The sequence below is a fragment of the Misgurnus anguillicaudatus genome, chromosome 22 (genome assembly GCF_027580225.2).
Source record: "Misgurnus anguillicaudatus chromosome 22, ASM2758022v2, whole genome shotgun sequence".
Classification (NCBI taxonomy): Eukaryota; Metazoa; Chordata; class Actinopteri; order Cypriniformes; family Cobitidae; genus Misgurnus; species Misgurnus anguillicaudatus.
Window position 1 is genome coordinate 10,386,718 of NC_073358.2, and position 13,283 is coordinate 10,400,000.

General features: G+C 35.1%; 1 protein-coding gene across 1 annotated transcript in view; it reads right to left on the bottom strand.

The window, feature by feature from the left end:
* Positions 1 to 6,003: 6,003 nt before the first annotated feature.
* The window catches only part of ebf2 (EBF transcription factor 2), a 28,450-nt gene continuing 21,170 nt past the window's right edge, over positions 6,004 to 13,283 (bottom strand). The window contains exons 8-16 of the mRNA XM_055200864.2: positions 13,125 to 13,266; positions 11,211 to 11,341; positions 10,995 to 11,121; positions 10,721 to 10,809; positions 10,563 to 10,628; positions 10,288 to 10,459; positions 9,967 to 10,152; positions 9,722 to 9,889; positions 6,004 to 6,798 (exon numbers count right to left, since the gene is read on the bottom strand). Of these exons, the coding sequence (XP_055056839.2) occupies positions 6,767 to 6,798; positions 9,722 to 9,889; positions 9,967 to 10,152; positions 10,288 to 10,459; positions 10,563 to 10,628; positions 10,721 to 10,809; positions 10,995 to 11,121; positions 11,211 to 11,341; positions 13,125 to 13,266 (1,113 nt within the window). The 3' untranslated portion in view covers positions 6,004 to 6,766. The remainder of the gene's footprint in view (positions 6,799 to 9,721; positions 9,890 to 9,966; positions 10,153 to 10,287; positions 10,460 to 10,562; positions 10,629 to 10,720; positions 10,810 to 10,994; positions 11,122 to 11,210; positions 11,342 to 13,124; positions 13,267 to 13,283) is intronic.

Genomic DNA, 13,283 nt, shown 5'->3' on the forward strand with positions numbered 1-13,283 from the left:
CATTAGCCCTATTGAGAGTGAGGAGTCACGTGCCGATTTGGGCGGAGTTTGGGCCGGTCGGCCATGATGGTAGGAGACGCTGTCGGTTGCCAGAGGCAACTTCACAGAGGCGCGACTTCCAAAGCCCTTAATTTATTATTTCGGCAGGACAGAGACGATCTACAAATACGATAAAGAAAAAGGAATAACGCAATGCAAAAAGATAAGGCGAAAGAAAGGGACCTTACAGGAACAAGCTCACAAACAGCGTTGTACTGGCAAAGGTAACTTAAGTTTCTTCACACGCGTTTGTGTATTGTAATTACATTGCATTTAGCAGACACTTCTTGACCAAAATGACAAAGTAATTAACTTGCGACGGTTTCTAAACACGAGATGTCCAATGTACACAAACGTTTCCAACATGTTGTGATGTAGAATATTTAGGTATTTAGTTGTAATTTGATTTTAGCCCAATGCCACTGTTGTAACTTTACCAGGTTTTTGTGTTGGGGGCTGCAAAGTGCCTATGGTCGTTATATGTGTGATTGCAAGAGGTAAATGATTAAATATTAAAGCCATTAACAGTGTGGGTAACACTTTACTTGAAGAGGTGTGCATAAGACTGACATAAAACCTTCATAATTATTTATGACATGACACATGTCATGAATATAAAGGATGTTTTATGCATGTTTATGACAATTGCAAGTGTCGTTCGTTCAATTATGAAATTTTTAATGCAAATATGCCATTGCTTGAGATGTCTTTGTTGTGCATAATGGTGTCTTCATTTCGGTAACCTAAAAAACTGTATTCCATTGCTCGTATGTTTTCCATATGTATCATGTGAGGTACTGGAGCAGTTTTTATCGCAGCAGTAACTGCGAGGCATGGTAAAGCAGTGTAGAATTGCGAAAAACTACTCTACTACGGAGCTAAGAACACACGTAAACAATCATGTTCTGCCGCCGGAATCCTGCCAACATGGCGGAAAGGGGGAGGGGCTCTGTACCATGACGACAGCTCCTCACTCTCAATTCACTTTCATACTAGGAAGAAAGAATACAATGGAGGTGAGTGGGGCTCATAAACGGTTTGGTTTCAAACATTCCTCAAAATATCTTCAGAACAAAGTGCTGTAAAATTATCACATGTGTCTACATTTATAATAATTAAATGATTAATAGCCTACCAACATTTATATGCGTGTTTTTAACGATGTGAAGGCGGAGAAGATTTATACATGCGTCAGGTGTAGTCGATGAAACACTTCCGCATAGGATACAACTCGCTGATAACTCTTCAGGAAGCCTCCGTACCACTAGATCCTCGTCTTCTTGTGGTGCATTTAAAGAATTGAGATGTTTTTATTTATTAAAAACAAGAACGTTATAAACATTAAATATTAATTACAATACATCCATATAGTAGCCTAATTATATAGGAGTATTATAAAAGGGAAGAAGATGCAAAAACAAAAAAGAAAACTGAAGGGTTTCATTACACATAGTCGTTACTGTAGAGCAGGGGTGGGCATTCCTGGTACCGTTTAGCTCCAACCCTAGCCAAATACGCCTGAGAAATCTAACCAAAGGCTGGAGGATTACTTGGAAATTACATTCAGGCGTGTTTGATTTTGGGTGGAGCTAAACAAAGCAGGACAGTGCTGCTGTAGAGCATGGGTCTCTGACCCTCTTCCTGGAGCGCAGCTGTCCTGCAGATTTCAGTTCCAACCACAGTTAAACATACCCGAACCTGCTAATTAAGTTGTTCAGGACTACCTAAAAATTATAGGCAGGTGTGCTGGAGTAGGGACTAAAATCTACAGGACAGGTGACCTTTAGGGACACTCATGGTAGACTCTAGACATTATATATTTAATAAATCTTTGTGCTTTGCTATTTAGTTTTACCAACTTATAATAATGTTTCAATTCTTTTTAAAATAATCCAAAATCTAGATACTTTTTTAAATTTAAAATCTCCCCTAAAAAAAGTTGACTTTTTTGCTTGTAAACATTTTAATAAGCGAATAAACACGCAGAAATGCGTTGTTTGCTGAAGTTTACATTGAAGTGTATGTAAATAATGGTACGTCTATCATGTTATAAATGTTGCGATGTTGAATTTAGTTTATATGCAGAGGTAACCAAAGCAACAAACTGTTCAAAAGTAAGATTTGGGGAAATATTACACAAATCTTGTTGTATTTACTTTATCTTACAAAATGTTTTGGATGTCTGATAATCTAAAACATCAAGGCCTTCTTTTCTTGAAAATGACATTATAAAAATTATTTTAGGCTATAACACTTTATAGTTTCACGCTAAAATAAAAAATAAATGCGTCATTTGGAAAATCCGGACATGGAACTGAAATCTTCACGTGACTTGCATGCGCCGTCAAATCGTTGACAAAAGCATGAAGCACTGACAGTGAAAGTATTTTCCTGGTTTTATTATTGCTTATTGTTTTTTATTGCAACGTTTTAAAATACTTAATGTAATTTCTTAAAATAACGACACAATAGCTCAAGTTTGGAAGCCAAACTGACGCCAAATTGACGTAGTAGGCTACTACACTATGTATGTCGAACCATGTGTAATGTTGTCTCAAGCGATCAGCAGTGGATTTGTTGCATATACACTATGTGGCCAACAGATGGAACCACATCACAAAGGATAATTCAGTGAGTGAAATCTAAAGCAGTGGTTCTCAAACTCCTCAAATTGGAAGCCGTGGGGGCCCTGAGATGGTGCCAGGGGGGCCCCGGTTTTTATCAAATAAATACATTTATCATAAATTCCGTGTACTTAAATCTCAGAAAAATAATGCAGATTACAAAGTTTTATGTCATACATTTTCTTTGGGTGGGCACAAAAGGATTCATCATATTCAATGGGGGCCGCATGCTGAAAAAGTTTGACAACCACTGGTCTAAAGAATAATGAAAAATAACTATAATGCTTAATTTTTGTAAATAATGTGGAAACACAAATAAAGTGAGGTTTAAGAACAGTTATTACTATAATTAAATAATTACTACGAAAATAAAAATCATTACTTACACTGAAAAAAATGATTCATTGAATTTAATCAATTTTTTTAAGGTAAGTGGTTGCAATCAATTTATTTAAGCTACATTTAAACAAAAAAGATTAGTAAAGCAAAAATATAAAACTTTTGTTTAAATGTAGCTTAAATAAATTGATTGCAACCACTTACCTTAAAAAAATTGATTAAATTTAATGAATCATTTTTTTCAGTGTATGGAGAGCATTTTGCTACAAAACATCAATGCAATGGGTAAGAAATCTGATTGACTTTTAATGGCGTTTAAACGAATGTGACAAATTCCTTCAGAGGCAAAGAGATTGAAAATTGATTGACAGGTGTGTACACGTCACATACACAAGCACACACACGAGGCATATATATGCACGAGGCAGCAGGTGCTACTGTTTGCGCTTTAATTACATTATCTCTGACTCATCTAATTAATATGCTAATGAGGACGTAATTAATGCAAGTCCGCGAGCCCTTTTAATTAATGGATAATCAGATCATATATGGTCCTGCATATTTCATCACACACTTACTCAAGAACTGTCAGGTTTTTGTTTGATTTTGTGTTTGCAAAAATAATTTCCTTTTTAACATTTATCAATATTACATTGTAAAAGAACTTAGTTATACAAACAGTTTTGTCTCAACCCATAAGAAAGAAAAATCACAGATGCGATTACTCAATTATTTCTCGTAGATATCAAGAAAGCAAACGAAAACTTTTAAGTTTCATGTGTCTCAGATATTTCTGCTGAGAAAAAGTGACCCAGAAATCTCACAAATGTCTCCATTAGACTTTCAGGAGAGATCTCACTCAGATTTGTCAATTCTGCGATCGAAATTCAATATTAAGATCATCATATTACAAACAATTGTCAAATTTGTTTCTATTTTTATTTCCCCTAAACAAATATCTATTAGGTTGATACACTCTCAGCAAAAAAGGTACAACATTTGTCACTGGGGTGGTACTTTTTGTAAAGGTCCTATGCAAAATTTTGGTAAAGATATGTACTTTATGAAAAGGTACCGCCCCAGTGATAACTTTTGTATCTTCTTGTATCTTAAATGTACTTCAGTGAAACAACTGCACTCTCAATTTCTCTACATTAATTTAAAAATTTTGATTCATGTTTTATTTACAATATTATCATTCTTTTGAGAACAAAACCATCACTTTCTGTTTCATGACTGATACGAGGAACTGCAGGTCTGGAAGTTATTTTTAAGATGTTTAGTTGTTGTTAATTTCAGATTTGCCTCCAGCTATTGGTCCTAACCCCCTAAATGTTTTGCCAAAGTGTTATCTTCCCCCTCTGTTAGTGTTTATCAGTGAGGACGAGTTAAACAGAGCTAACAATATTACACAAGCCAGACATAAGCTGTGCTTTTACATAAGCGCTATAAAATGAAAGCGACTCACAGCTCTGAGTGATTGATGACCCAACAAACCTTGTGTCAATTAACCAGCCAGCTTCTTTCCTCCTATTGTCTGAGGCCCATCTGCTGTTAGATGCTATGGATTTAATTCGTCTTTCAACCAACAACTGAATCCAGGTCTCCCACTGCAGCCTTTTTTTTTCTTTTTTGCACTATTTGAGGTATCTGGTTGTCACCAGAGGAACGTTCATGCCACATATATTTGACCGTGTTTGTTAAAAAAATAATGCATTAAGAATTCATTTGGAGACCGTCATTAAGTAGGACCAATAATAAAAAGTAGGAAAATGTAATGATTGTTAGTTTTCAAGCATGTGAGTATTTCAAAGTATTTCATATAATAGAATAATAGAATCAAAGCCAGTACAGGTTTAGGTTAAAGTGAATGTGCGGTAAGACTGTAAATATTTAATGTGTGTGTGTGTGTGGCAGAGAATGAGAGATTGTGTTTTTTGTTTGAAGAAATACACAAGGGACCATTTTCTGTCCGTTCCATCTGCCAACCCACTCCATTGATGCCCAGGGGACACAAGAGTTCGAATGGACCTCAATAAAGGATTTGTGGCATAGGCCTTGAGTTCAAAAATCATCAGCATTGCTCTCCAAATCTACAAAGGCACAACCGTTATCCACATTTCTCATTGTCCACAAAATTCAGCAGGTATAGTTGTGAAAACACAAACATTATTGAAAGTACTGGACGAAAAGCTTATTAGTCAGATAAGCATAAGTGAGAAGGCAGAATTTGGACCAGATTCACCCTTACGAAAATTAACCATGTTTTTTGGTAAGTGTAGTAACCATGTTTTTTGGTGTATTGATTACTATTAGCAAAAACATGGTTTTATTACAATAACCATGGTTTAACTGTGGTTTTTGAAAACCATGGTTGACAAAACCATGGTTATTTTGTGGTTACCATGGGTTTACTAAAGTAACCATAGTTTTTGGGGGGTTTAACTGTAGTAAAACCATAGTTAAACTGGCATTAAACTGATGTTACAAAAAATGAATTGCAGGAGCAGCCACATATTCTTCATTTAAAAAAAATGTGCATTTACATCAAATGCAATATGGCAAACGGTTGTAAAAAGGTTGTATTGGGGGAACAGCATTAGTTTGATAATCCAAAAATTTCTTGACACCGCTAAATTAAACAAACACAACCATGTGATCACACTGGGGCCAGATCCATACCGAATTCAGCAGCTCCGGCCCGGAGTCGAGTCATCTGGTCTGCTGCCTTCGTTTTGGTCTGTCCCATAAGTGTAGTGTATCATTATTATATTAATGTAGTGTTGCAGTATTTGCAGTATAAGCACTGTCAGTAAGATGCTTGTTGAGCATCACATGCTGTGTTTTAAGAGGCTCAAGGGAATATAATGAATATTAAACAACGTGTGATAATGTTTTGTGATATGTTGCACCAAATAGCGTAACTACAATGTATTTTTTTCTGAACACAACTTTTAAACTATCCAGGAGAAGTAAAGAAAAACAAATTTAACACCAGAGCTCTTGAAGTGTGTAAAAATCTACAACAACTATTTTAATATCGATAACAAAATAGCAACATATAAAATGTTCACTGAAAAACAGGTACAAACAGATAATAACAAAACAATAGCAGATACAATCAAGTTTCTTATATTAGCACTTAACCTAAAAATATAACTTATATAATTTTTTGGTCATTAAATAAGTCAATATACGAGGAAATTACCTCATATAACTAAACCTAAATAAAAGTTTTTTTCTAAATGAAATGCTTGATATATACTTTTAAAACACAGTTTAAATTTCAGACCATGTATGGATCTTTTGCGTGTTAAGAAAAATCTTAGCAAAGCAACAATTTCTGGCATTTCTGTGAAATTACTGTAAACGCTTCGGACATGTTCGGTATCCCAGCTTCTGGCCTTCGCTGTGGTGGGTCAGTTTGTGACTGAATATGTGCTTGTGTGATGTTTCATGAAGAAATTCAACCTCTTTTTTTGGTATTTTCTGGTTGAAGGCCCCTCATATGATGCCATCTCTGTGACAACCTCATCCCTTAGGTTTGCTTGCAGAAGAGATCTCTTATGAAGGTCATGAATATGTCTTTGTTGTCCTGGAGGCTTTTGAAAGTTTTCTTCTTCATCAACAAGATCAACTGCGTAAACAGACTGTGGAAATCTGTATCTTATTCCCTTATTGTGGCTTGAATATAAATAGGTGGGAATAGGAGATACCCTCAGTCTTTCTGTATGTAAAGCTTGTGAATGGTTCAGGTATATCCTCTACATCGGGGGAACCACAAGACCTGTCATTGCTGGAAATAAAAAAACAAAACAGAAAATGTTCAATGTATACGACTACATATACTACTCATATTCAGTTTCTATAAACCAGCAGTAAGAGATCAGTTTCAAATTCAGTTTGTAAAAATATTATTATATTTCATTATTACATTGCTATGATACATGGCTATTTAATTATAAAGACAGCCTTATCTCATGAGAATTTGTACGTATTTTACATATTGTCTAATTCGTATGAATTTATAGGAAGTGAATCGTACAAAAACATGCGATTATCATCATAAAAATAATAACAAAACCCCAACCCCAACGTCATGGGGCAAAAGCAAATCGTAAAAAAAAAATGGATGAATGAGGTTGTACGAATGAATACAAAATTAGCCACCTCGTAAAATACGTATGATTTGACATGAGATAGCAATTATTATTTTAAAAAACAATAATGAAACCCCACCCCTTAACCTGCCACTATCCCCAACATCAGAGGAGCAAAAACAAAAATACAAAAATTTACAAATGTGGTCATATGAATGAATACATAGCCACCTCGTAAACTAAGTATGAATTGCCATGAGATAGGGTTGGTATAGGACGTTTTAGCCTTAACTCAAGGAAATTTGTTCATGTTTTCTAATTCGTACAAAACGAATCGCACAAAAGCATACGATTATAATTAAAAAGCAATAACAAAACCCCACACCTAATCTCAACTTGATTGGTGTTTAAGCAAGTCGAAAATATGTATGAATGAAGTAAGCCACCTTGTAAAATATGAGATAGCGTTGGTATAAGACGTTTCAGCCTGATCTCACAGAAAATTGTATGTATTTAAGGAGTTGGCTAATTCGTACGAGGCGAATCGTACAAAAATTATGATTATTATTAAAAAACAATAACGAAACCCTGCCCCTTATCTCAACTTGATAGGTGAATGCAAATCGGAAAAATTTACAAATGTGTGAATAAATACAAGTTATGCCAGCTTTTAAAATATGTACGAATTGCTGTGAGATAGCGTTGGTATTGGACATTTCAGCCTGATCTCATAGGAAATTTTACGTATTTTATAAGTTGGCTGATTCATACAAGGCGAACAGTACAAAAACGTACGATATTTATAAAAAAAACAAGTATGAAACCTCATCCTCTAACTCCTACGTGACGAGCAAAAGCAAGACAAACAAAATGTACGAAAAAATACGTACGGATTACCATTAGATAAAGTTGGTATAGGGTTTTTTATCCTGATCTCACAGAAATGTGTATGTTTATAACGAATTGGCTTATTCGTACAAGGCGAATCGTACAAAAACTACGATTATTATTAAAAAACTATAATGAAACCCTGCCTCTTATCTCAACTTGATGGGTGAATGCAAGTCGGAAAAATGCACAAATGTGCTCGTATAAATTAATACAAGTTATGCCAGCTTTTAAAATATGTACGAATTGCTATGAGATAGCGTTGGTATTGGACGTTTCAGCCTGATCTCGCAGGAAATTTTACGTATTTTATAGTTGGCTAATTCGTACAAGGCGAATAGTACAAAAACTTACAATAATTATTAAAAAACAAAAACAAAACCCCGCCCTCTAACCCCAACATGACGGCCACAAGCAAGACAAACAAAATGTATGAAAAAATACGTACGGATTACCATAAGATAAAGTTGGTATAGGATTTTTTATCCTGATCTCACGGAAATGTGTATCTTTTTAACGAATTGGCTTATTCGTACGAGGCGAATCGTACAAAAATTACGATTATTATTAAAAAAACAATAACGAAACGCCGCCTCTTATCTCAACTTGATGGACGAATGCAAGTCGGAAAAATTTACAAATGTGGTCAGATGAATTAATACAAGTTATGCCACCTTGTAAAATATGTAATAATTGCTATGAGATAGCGTTGGTATTGGACGTTTCAGCCTGATCTCACAGGAAATTTTACGTATTTTATAGTTGGCTAATTCGTACGAGGCGAATAGTACAAAAACTTACAATAATTATTAAAAAACAATAACGAAACGCCTCCTCTTATCTCAATTTGAGGGGGGAATGCAAGTTGGAAAAATTTACAAATGTGGTCGTATGAATAAATACAAGTTATGCTAGCTTTTAAAATATGTACGAATTGCTATGAAATAGTGTTTGTATTGGACGTTTCAGCCTGACTCACAGGAATTTTTACGTATTTTATAAGTTAGCCAATTCGTACAAGGCGAATAGTACAAAAACGTACAATAATTATTAAAAAACAAAAAATGAAACCCTGCCCTCTAACACCAACATGACGGGCAAAAGCAAGACAAACAAAATGTACAAAAAATACGTACGGATTACCATTATATAAAGTTGGTATAGAATTTTTTATCCTGATCTCACGGAAATTTGTATGTTTTTAACGAATTGGCATGAGATAGGGTTTGTGTGGGATTTTTTGATCCTGATCTCAAGGAAATTTACAAGTTGGCTAATTCATACGAGGTGAATCGTATAAAAAACGTATGATTATGATAGAAAAACAATAAAGAAACCCCGCCCTCAACCCCAACGTGACAGGCAAAAGCAAGTCGCACAAAATTTACAAATGAGATCATACGAATTAATACGTTACATAAACCTGCATTAATTCCTGTGAAAACTGAATCGTATATAATGACAAACTAGAGCAAAATGGATCTTTTCTGTTCCTAAAAGATGGCATCCCTGTGCACATATTGATATCCATATACTTTATTAAGTTTGGTGTGTTGCATACAGAATTTAGTCGAATAGCCAAATCCATGAATTACAAGCAGGTGTCCATATACTTTGGCAATGAAATGTAAACAATTTAAAATTGGATTTGAAAGAGTGTTTTTCTTTAGCCTACTATAATAAAGGTCTGTAGTATCTTTCTTAATTACTTGAAACCTCTTTATTAATCACCTCTGAAGCTGTTTCCTCCTGATGTTGGGCAGACAGGTGACGGTGAACCCTGGGGTCTCAGGACAGGAGCAAAGGCACTTTTTTGTTTGGCAGAAGACGGAAAGGATGAGAAAGGCAAGAGGGAGGTTGATGAACTCGACCCTGGTACATTGGGGCTGGATGGCATGACTAGAAAAGAAAATGAAATAATCAGAATATTGCAAAGTATTTTTTATTGGTAATGAATATAAATACGAGATACTCACTGGCATAAGGAGAGCTGTTTGGAGAGGTACTATTAAATCCAGGTGACCCCGGAACGCCAAGACTGCTCATGGGTACCGCTCCATAACTGGCACCCATCCCTCCACCGTGCCCATAACTCGACTGGTGAGGGGTTGAAGATGAAGAGTAACCTCGTGGGGACAAACTGCTCGAGTTGCGACTGTAACCTTAAGTAAAAAAGAATACTGCTTCAATACACAAATATTTTGGAAATTAACACTGCAGTTTGCTGAAATTAAGGTCAAATGCTTCATTGAATGGTCCTCAAAATCTAAAGATTACACATCTTGAGATTTTTGTACCTTGGGTACTGCCCTGTTCTCCAATGCTCACGCCCAGTTGTGTCGGGTACGAGCTGAGACCCATGACGCTGCCGTGTACCGGTGAACTTGGCATGGCCTGCAGCTGGCTGTGAGGTCGAGGTACACTATACAAAGCTTCGGCTATATCCGCAGCCCGTTTCAGCAACATGTCCTATATCCAATAAGCATGAAGATAAATATTTAAATATATTTAGTAATAAACAGCAAATTCTTTTTTCAAAATACCCATCACAGTGTTTTTTATCATTGGTTACCTGATTGCTGGGTGAATTTCCATACAGCGACTCCACAACATCTGCTGCTCTCTTCAGTAACATTTCCTAAAGCATAGACATCAATGAAATAATAATAAGATACATGTACATCTGTGTTTGTTTGTGTGTATGCGTGTATATGATCAGCATAAACTCACCTTTGCCAGTTTATCAGGGTCACCGGGATGCCGAGGGATGACCTTTTGAAGTCTCTGAAAGCCGTAGTCAATAGTTGGCTCATTCAGGGCTGGACAAAACAAAACTGAGTTAGTGTTGTGCTTTTCGAAATCAATCAGAAATTTAATCCCATTCAATTTAAGAGCGAGAGTAATATTTTGGTATCGCACAATATATTAAGGTGTGATCTATTCAATAATGCCTTAATGGACAGAAGAAAAAATCCTCCAAAGGAAGGGTTTACTGTGTTTTTACCTGTGTAAATGAAGCGTCCTGGAGCTCCTTTACAAAACTGCTTTGATTTATAAGACAGCGTGACTTCAACAACTCCAGGTATGTGTCTGGGTGGTGTCTGAACTCGGATGGCATGAGGAGTGATCAACTGTGTAAACACAAACAGATAATTATTTTAAAGTTGTTGAGATCAAAGTCTATTCTCAAAAGATACTCGAGATGCTTTTTCATTTGTACCTCGCTCCACACCAGCATGCTCCCGAACACAACCTGAAGCCCATCAAAGAAGTTCTCTCCGATAACAATCACCATAGCACCTCCTGTTGTCCAGCCTTCACTAGGACTGATGGCTTTAATACACGGCGTAGCTGTAATGTAGAGAGAGGAGAGACTTAACCCACGTGGTATTTAGAGTCTAATGTGTCTAATAAGGATAGTTCACAGAAAAAAAATACATTTTCTCACCCTCAAATTGTTCCAAATTTGTATACATTTCTTTGTTCTGCCCAATACAAAGGAATATATTTAGATTAATTTTGTAACCAAGCAAATTTGGGGAACCATTGACTTCCAAAGTAGGAAAAAAATATATTATGGAAGTGAATGGTGTCCCAGATCTCATTTTTAATTTGGGTTCAGCAAAACAAAGAAATGTATACAGGTTTGTACGAATGTGAGGGTGAGTAAAGATTCATCATTTTTTTTCATTTTTTGGTAACTTTCCCTTTATAATATCCCTTTATGGGTGATTCTCACGAAACCATTGAAACACCAACGCACTAATGATTTTAGCTTTAAAATGTGTAATATAGTGACATTAAAAAGCATCAGAATTAACACAATACTGTGTTCTACCTTGCACAATGTGTGATTTCAACATAAGAATTTATAATTGTAAATTTTATCTCATTTTCTGCTGAAATTCTCATTACCGCAATGTGTCCGGCTGTGTTTGAACATGCATTATGTTGTAATTTAATCAAATTAACACAAAAATATTAAGAAAAAAAATAAATGGATGTTTTGCTAGAATACTTTAGATGACAGAAAAAATATTTACTGAATATTCATGTATAATAATAATGAAGAAAAATTAGGAAAATTATGTGTCCATGCCTGATGTTCTCATCCTCCGCAACACTTTTTGAGAACAGTTTAAGCACACATACAGAATTTTAATAAAGTTTGATTTTGAGTGAGCAAGCACATGGACCAGTTACTTCAAGATGGCTACCAGATAAGATCATTTTTTTACAGTTAATTTGAAATTTTGTCTTGTCAGAATGCTTACACGACATTTTGATTATCATTACCGCAACAGATGCTTATTAAATGTTAATTTAATTAATAGAAGCATAATACTTTGATTTTAAATGCATGTGCAGAATCTCCAAATTATGTTCTTTCAGGTTTGTCATGTCATTTTGAAAATATGTCAGTGTTGATGTTTTCTGACTGTTGCGGTAATGAGATTTTTTAGGACTAATTTTTTAAATTATGTTACAAAAAGTGTAAATGATAAGTAAAAGTTTTTAAATTAATGTTCCCATTTACTCCAGACTTTGTTTTTCAATGTCTGGTGGGAAAAAAGTAAATTTAAGCAATTTTTACATTTTCATGCTTGCCATTTTTAAAACCAAGTTTGCGTGAGAATCACCCTTATAATAAAGTGATTGTGGCAATAAACCACAAACTCCAAAAGGTGTTTCCCGGTAAGCAATTTTGCATTTAAAGGACATTTAAAAGCTGTACAAACATAGCCCAGATTGATATATCAATGCAAAATTTGGGCTGTCTGTAAACAAATTATAGACTTCTAACCATAGCTCAAAATAAAAGAAATAAAATTAATTAATTTAAAACTAAACACTTTGTAATCACTGTTGACTTTACTTACATGTTGGAATAACATATATCTTACAAGATATTTTGGCAAAAACAAAATTCAAGTTTATTTTGGCTAGAAGTGGGTTTCTCATTGCCGGACTATATTGGGTACCAGACTCGTTTTTTACTTACTGGAAAGTAGGAAAACAAACCTTGGGAGCAACTAGACTTACTTTAAAAGTTTTTAATCTTATGCTATTATTATTAAAACAAAAATATGTTAGCTTCAAATACTGCACAAATAGCATTTCTTCTGAATATTACCATATTCCATGTTGGTCTCCCCAGTCTCGCCTGAATCTGCTCTGCGTGCGCGACGTCCATGTTTGGAGTTGTTGTGTACAAACATATTATCAGAAATGGCTAAAACAGGACCATCCACACTGATCGTGGTCGAAAGAACCACCTGTTAAAACACATAAA